The following is a 7,893-nucleotide window of genomic DNA, read 5'->3' on the forward strand; positions in this document are numbered from 1 at the left end:
TGCTCTTTCCACTACCCCACTCTGCTTCTCACTTAAAATTGGAAGCATAGGTGCTTCTTACTAAGATACCACCCGAACCCTACCTGATCTGATTGGGAAGACTATGAAACATCCTAAGGAAGTGAAATCCAACCTGCCAAGGATCAGGGTCAAGAATTTTGTCACCCCAGGATATTACCGGTCTTTGATCGACCTGGCGGGAAACCCCCATGCCCAACACCCCCTTTACCCACTACTATCTCCTCAACCTATCAAGGGTCCATGGGACTTATTTACATGCCGGGGATTTTAGAGTCGCTAAACCGAACCGCTTCCTCCCCATCGCTCGGTCCGTATCCTCTACTAGGTTACCGATAGCCAAACTGGGCCACCACCAAGTGAACCGAGAGGGAGCCCCCTCCAAGATGAGGGGGCTTTATTCTTTATTTTTTATAAATAAATGTTTATAAATAAATACAAATCTTTATTCTTCAGGGGTTAGTTCCTTTTTCTTCCCTTTCAGGCATTCTGCAATATGAAATTGCTATTATCGTATCACGGACTAATTGTCTTGGAGATCATTTAGTCCTGAGACCTATCAAGTGTTGAGCTCTATCAGTCCTGAGACCTAGAAGAGGCAAGTCACTTAACTTCTCTGTTCCTCAGTTACCTCATCTGTAAAGTGGGGAGTCAATTCTCTTTCCTATTTAGATGGTGAGTACTGTATGAGACAGGGATTGTGCCTGATCTGATTATCTTCCCCAGTGCTTAGAGCAGTGCTTGGCACATAGTAAGTGCTTAACAAATACTACAGTAATTATTATCATTGAATATATACTTGCTGTTCTTTTGTCTTTTCCCCTCTCAGCAGATTTTCTCACTCAGCTTCATTTTCCCACCTCTCTTGCCACTTTGGCTATAAGTTCTGGAAGGTAAGCCCTGCCTCATGGGAATTCGCTTCACTTTTTGGCCTGTGACTTAGGCTTTTACGTTCTACGTGAATTCACCGTTCACCTATGTATTCCCAGTACATGAAGTAGTACATGTTTGTATCTTAAAAAATACATGAAGTAGTGATTTTTAAGATACAAACATCTAGTAGAGTAGGCCTCATAGGTGCTCTGCCTGGTGTTTCTAAGACTGTGGCTGAACTATGTGAAGAAAGCGTAGGTTAATTTTGTTTAACCTTTTAGGGTGGTTGTTACCATGAGATTTAGTAGGAAGCTCTTTTCCTTAACAATTTACCCAAAAGGAGAAGTATTTCCACCTAGGTTTTATTGCCAATGTGCCTTTTTACTTAAAGGCTAATGAGTTTGCCTTCTATATCAACCTTTGCCCTGGCTTATCTTTGCTTATGCTTTATGGACCCTGAGGTTCATGCAAAATTGTGATTTTTTTCATCCCGGAGACAAGAATACATGTTGTTGGCAGAGTCATTCCTCTGTTCTGTGCATTGTTTTGCAGCTGGATTTGGTACTCTAATGTTTTTTTTAAGCAAAACAGAATAAACTGTGTACAGATCTCTTGGCCTCTCCATTTTCTTATTATAAAATTTTAGGCGTTCAGTAGAATCCAAACGATGAGTCCAGTTGCTACAGTCTTGATCCCTAAAGAGCTGTCAGAATGAGCCTGTCGATAGTCATCAGTTTGGTTTATTCTAACCTGATGTGTTGCCAGACCCACCAGAAGAGGTCAGGTAGAAAACTCACACCCTTCCATGGCTGGAGAATCATCCGAATTTAAGAAAGGACATAGGGCTTTGGTCCAATGAGCCTTATCAAGATCACCAGAGGGGGTAAGGCATTATTAACACTGTAAGCTTATAGTAGACAGGGAATGTGTCTGTTTATTGTTGAATTTTCTCTCCCAAACGCTCAGTACAGTCCTCTGCACACACTAAACACTCCATAAATACAACAGAATTAAAGACTAATGTGTTTACCCATAACCTAAAAGAATTAAGGGCCAAAACTGCTCAAAGTTACTCAACGAGAAGCATCCCTATATGAAATTAGCCAACAAATTTACTCAACTTACTTCCAGGAAATAATTGCCTGTTGACCACCTCTTACTGTAAATGTGGTTACTGTGTAATTGGCCAAGGCATAGTTCAGAGAGTGAGAACTGAAAGTATACGTTTAACTCTTCAGGTTCCGTGTTCCCATGAATCCCGCCTGTGTATAAATCCCCCCTCGCTAAACCAATAGCTGCTGGCAACTCTAGAGAGGCGGTTGGTGGGTAGGACTAGTGAGGGGTGCAGTGAATACACACCCTATGAAGAAAGGGCATCAGAGACAGTAAATGGTTGTCTCCGCTTGCTCTGCAGTCTCCCTCTGGCTGTGCTGAGCACAGTTGGTTTGCAAATAAGAAAAACTAGAACTAGGTTTGAAATGAAGTGCTCATGGACATTTGAGGAGCAAACTGATCTCACTGTGGACTCCCTGCTCTCAGATTTTCGGGGCTTGACCGTATGGGCTTCCAACTGCGGTTCAAATTCCGGGATGTCACAGATTCAGGTAAAGCTGCTGAATTATGAGGGCCCTGACTCGGGATCAATAGAATACAAAAGGAGTAAACTAATGATTGGTAATAACTGCATTTTTCTGTGACTGTGATACCAGAGGAGTCACAAGCTAAGGGATTCAGCGATATTCTCGATTGGTGCCAACAGAACCTCCGGGTTGCCTGGTCCAAGTTGTCTGGGTGCAAGAATGAAGAGTGAAGGAGGGGAAAGTGAGGAGTGGGACTCTTAGTTGTGGTGGGGGGAAACGGGAGGAGGGAGACCGCTGTAGGTGTTTAAATTTCCCGGGGACTTTCCCCAGCCTTGAGAATTTGTGCTCAGCTCCAGTTCTAGATCGACATTAACATATTACTTAGAACATGACCATTTGTTTCCTTTATTCCAGGGGAGATGTGAACTTTTGATGTAGTAAGCAGTGCCTGTGGCCTTGGCCAGCTGTGTTACCAGTACAATGGAGGGGTAGAGGCGCCTGCCAAAAGAGTTCCGATGCAGAAGAGGGTCAGGAACAGGTCAGATCTCTTCCCTTTTTCCGGCCTCTCCACCCCCATCCTCCATACCTTGGGGAAGCTATCGCCTACAAGCCCACTGCTCCGGAGCCTCGGGCTGGGACCACCCACAGAGATGTAGGCCCGAGGCTTAAAAATGCACAAGGAATCAACTCTCCGGCATCTCTTCAAATCCTAACTTAAGCGGAAGGGGGCTCAGTGCAGGCTGCTGTCAGTCATATTTCTTGAGTGCTTACTGTGTGCAGAGCACTGTACTAAGCACTTGAGAGAATAAGAGAACTTGGGTTCTAATCCTGACCCCGCCACTTGTCTCCTGTGTGGCCTTGGGCAACTCACTTCATTTCTCTGTGCCTCAGAATCCCAGCTCTGCCACTCACCTGCTCTGTGACCTTGGGCAAGCCACTTAAGCTCTCTGTGCCTCAGTTACCTCATCTATAAAATGGGGATTAAGACTGACCCTCAGGAGGGGCAACCTGATTACCTTGTATCTACCCAGCACTTAGAACAATGCTTGGCACATAGTAAACATTTACAAATACCATAATTATTATTATTATCTATAAAATGGGGATTAAGACTGGGAGCCCTATGCAGAACATGGACTGTGTCCAACCCGATTTGCTTGTATTCACCCCAGCGTTTAAGTACAGCGCCTGGCACGTCTTGTTTTGTCTTATGCTGTCGAGCCGTCTCCAACCCACAGCGACATCATGGACACATCTATCCCAGAACTCCCCACCTCCATCTGGATTCTCTCTGTTAGTGTATCCGGAGAGTTTACTTGGTAAAAATACGGAAATGGTTTACCATTGCCTCTTTCTGCGGAGTAAACTCGAGTCTCCGCCCTCAGCTCTCTCCAGTGCCGCTGCTGCCCAGAATAGGTGAGTTTTGACTTGTAGCAGATTGCCTTACACTTCCTAGCCACTGCCCAAGCTAGGGCTGGAATGGTTATGTCTCTGCTTGACTCTTCCTCCCATAGTCGAGACTGGTAGACTATTGGAAACTCTCCAGGTGTGATCCTGAGAGGGGGGCCTGGCACTTAGTAAGAGTTTAACAAATACCAAATTATTATTATTATTATTATTATTAACAGAGATATTCACTGCCCACAATGAGCTTGCGGTCTAGAGGGGGAGACAGACATTGGAATAAATAAATTATACTGCATTAAGATGGCAGGTTTGGAACAATCCTTAATACAGTGCTCTGCACACAGTAAATTCTTAATAAATATCACTGACTGAATGATTTTAATAAGTGGCACGTGTGACGCGCAGAACATTTTTCAGGTTTAAAAAATGAATTTTAATAGAATCCTTCTAGTTTGAGGACAGAATCTCTTTTCCTTCTATTCCAGTGGAAGGGTCTAAGAAAGGGGAGGATAATTGATGAGTGTAAATCAGTGGGGAAGTAAAGGATTGAAGTTTAAGTGCTGGGTCTCATTTAGAAGTCTGGAACTCTCTCTCCCCACTCAGCCCTTCTCTGTGCCTCAAGTGGCTAGCATTTTTCCCTCCATACCCATTCTCAAGACTTTGCTATATTCCATTGAACATTCGATCATTGATTCAGATGTTTCATCCTGTCATTTGTTCTATTCCCTATCTTTTCTTATGGTATTCGTTAAGCACTTATTATGTGTCAAACACTGATCTAAGCACTGGGGAAGGTACAGGTTAGTTAAGTCAGATATAGACCCTGTCCCTCATGGGACTCACGATCTAAGTAGAGGGAGAACACCTATATAATCCCCATTTTACAGTGGAGGAAACCGAGGAACAGAAGTGAAGTGACTTGCCCAAGGCCACACAGCAAATAATTGGCAGAGCTGGAATTAGAACCCAGCTCTCTATCTGCTCCTATTTTTGTTTTTGAGGTGTTTTTTGGTATTTGTTAAGGGCTTACTACATACCAGGCACTGTACTAAGCGCTGGGGTAGATGCAAGCTAATCAGGCTGGGCGCAGTTCATGTCCCACATGGAGCTCACAGTTTTCATCCCCATTTTCCAGGTGAGGGAATTGAGGCACAGAGAAGTTAAGTGACTTGCCCAGGGTCACCCAGTAGATAAGTAGTGGAGATGGGATTAGAATCCAGTTCTTGGGGCTTCCAGGCCCTCGCTCTATCCACTAGGGCCCACTGCTTCTCATTGTTCTTCCTTCTGCTCTCACTATCTGTAAATATTTTGTATGACCCTCTCGCCCGGTAGATTGTACATTTCTGGTGGGCATGACACATGTCTTTTTTTTCTGTGGTACTTTCCCATATACATACAGTGTGTTGCACCCCAAAAAATACCTTAGTGACTATTACCACTAATACTATTTGGGAAGCAGCGAGGCTTAGCGGAAAGAAAAGTCGAGACCTGGGTTCTAATCCAGGCTTCCCTACTCACCTGCCGAGTGACCTTGGGCAAGTCACTTAAGTACTCCGTATCTCAATTTCCTCATCCATACAATGAGGATTCATTTTAATTCCTTTTCTCACAGACTGTGAGCCCTGTGTAGAAGAGGAACTGAACTGAACCCCATCGCCTTATATCTTATCGACTCCAGCTCTGAACACAGCGCTTGGTACATAGTAAGCGCTTAAAATTCAGCATTAGCGTTATTACTGTTTATCTCACTCCTGTTTGGATCAGTGGGCAGGAAGCTCACCTGTTTTGGAATAAATAATTATGGCATTTAGTCATTAAACACTTACTATGTGCCAAGCACTGTACTAAACCCTGAGGTAGATATAAGATAATCAGTTTGGACGTAGTCTCTGACCCACATGGAGCTCACAATCTAAGTAGGAGGGAGTAGGATTTAATCCTCTTTTTACAGATGAGGAAACTGAGGCCCAGTGATGTTAAGTAACTTGCCCGAGGTCAGCCTGTCAATGGGCAGGGACTGTATCTGTTGCCGATATGTACATTCCAAGCGCTTAGTGCAGTGCTCTGCACATAGTAAGCGCTCAATAAATACTGTTGAATGAATGAATGAGCACATCTTTTATATAAGGCCATCGCTTTTTGGGAAGATGTCACTGAAAGCATTAGACAAGCTGCTGGTTATGAGGGAGTTTTCCACTCTCTGCCTGCCACTGCAACTGCTTGCCCCAAGGTCATCCCAGCCCGTTGGATTTCTTTGGTCCCAGCAGGCTGCACACATTTACTAGAGCTGATGCATCTTGGGTCTCTTCCCCAGGTAGCGGCTGTACTCCGGGACACAGTCCAGTCATCAAATAAGGCTTGGTACACTCAGGATGCCAGCCTGGCCTACCGGAAGGCCTTTCTGGCCGTGTTGGTGAAAATGCCGGAGGTCATGGTCTGCACAAGGTCTGACATGGCCACCCAAGTGGCCGCCCCCATAAAAGACACAATTAACCGGAATAGTGTTCTGAGGGAGTACATCCAGGGACAGGGGAGCTGCGTAGGTCCTCTTTGGTCTCAGCTTTCACTGCCTTCAGGGTGTCTTTCCATTGTTCTCTAATGACCTGACACCCTTAACTAGTAAGGTAAGGCTCAAAGCAGAATAACAAGTCTCTATTGAATTCCCCTGCTCTTTTGAAACTTCAGAGTCAAAGCTGGAGCCTTTTTCCGTTTGATGAGAGCTCAAAAAAAAAAGGGAGAGGAGAGAAAATCATTCGTAGCAGCACGGTACGTTCTGCCACACGTCTGCTGCGTGACCTTGCGTAAGTCACTTCACTTCTCTGTGCTTCAGTTACCTCATCTGTAAAATGGGGATTGAGACTGTGAGCCCCACATGGGAAGAGGACTGTGCCTGACTCAATTTACTTGTATCTACCCCAGCGCTTAGTACAGTGTCTGGAACAGAGTAAGTGCTTAACAAATGCCATTATCATAGCATTTTATTATATTAATTATTATACTACTATGTAGTTCTATAGTAGTATAATATAATAGATTATATACTATTATTATATTAATAACCATTATTATTATTATTACTCCATCATCAGAGTGACACTAATTTCAAGAATGTCCCAAGAAAGAGGTAGATTGCCAATGAGCAATTTTCCAAGCATTCTATCTTCTTCTTTGACTCACTCCTTCTTAACTGTCTATTCATTCAATCATATTTATTGAGCGCTTATTGTGTGCAGAGCACTGTACTAAGCGCTTGGAACGTACAATTCGGCAACAGATAGAGACAATCCCTGCCCAGGCCTCGGAGATAAAAGCAAGGCTCTTGCACATTCTCTTTTGCCAACTTTCTTTCCCCTTCATCAAGTCCTTGCCAAATCATCGGCTTCTACCTGCTCCCTATCTAGAGGAACATTAAAACACCCTGTGCTTGGATACATAGATCTCTTGTATTCCCCTTAAAGGTGTTGGGTCAATGTCATTTGAGCTTAAAGTTCTTTGCTTTGGAGTGAAAGGCTTATTTTCAGTAACAGATTTTTGAATAATAATAAAAATAATAATGGTGATATTTGTTAAGAGTTTACTATGTGCAAAGCACTGTTCTAAGCGCTGGGGGGATACAAGGTGATCAGGTTGTTCCACGTGGGGCTCACAGTTTTAATCCCCATTTTACAGATGAGATAACTGAGGCACAGAGAAGTTAAGTGACTTATCCAAAGTCACATAGCTGACAAGCAGCGGAGCTGGGATTCGAACCCATGACCTCTGACTCCCAAGCCCAGATTCTTTCTACTGAGCCACGCTGCTTCTCTAAGCAGCCTTTTTTAAATGACACTTGTTAATCAGTTACTCTTTGCCAAGCGGTATACTCACCACTAGGGTAGATACAGGGTATTCGGGTCAGGGACAGTCCCTGTCCTACATGGCACTCATAGAATAAGTAGGAGCTGTGGCACTGATAAGTGAAGCGATTTGTCCAAGGCCACGCAGCGGACAAATGGCAGAGCCAGGATTAGAACCC

The 7,893-nt window shown here is 44.1% G+C and overlaps 1 protein-coding gene across 1 annotated transcript; it reads left to right on the forward strand.

Moving 5' to 3' along the window:
- The first annotated feature begins 2,369 nt into the window (after positions 1-2,369).
- BCL2L15 (BCL2 like 15) lies at positions 2,370-7,384 on the forward strand. The gene is made up of 3 exons (XM_007670107.2): positions 2,370-2,495; positions 6,193-6,417; positions 7,367-7,384. The coding sequence occupies exons 1-3, from the start codon at positions 2,370-2,372 to the stop codon at positions 7,382-7,384; spliced, it is 369 nt and encodes a 122-aa protein (XP_007668297.2).
- The last annotated feature ends 509 nt before the right edge of the window (positions 7,385-7,893 follow it).

The sequence above is a fragment of the Ornithorhynchus anatinus genome, chromosome 7 (genome assembly GCF_004115215.2).
Source record: "Ornithorhynchus anatinus isolate Pmale09 chromosome 7, mOrnAna1.pri.v4, whole genome shotgun sequence".
Classification (NCBI taxonomy): domain Eukaryota; kingdom Metazoa; phylum Chordata; class Mammalia; order Monotremata; family Ornithorhynchidae; genus Ornithorhynchus; species Ornithorhynchus anatinus.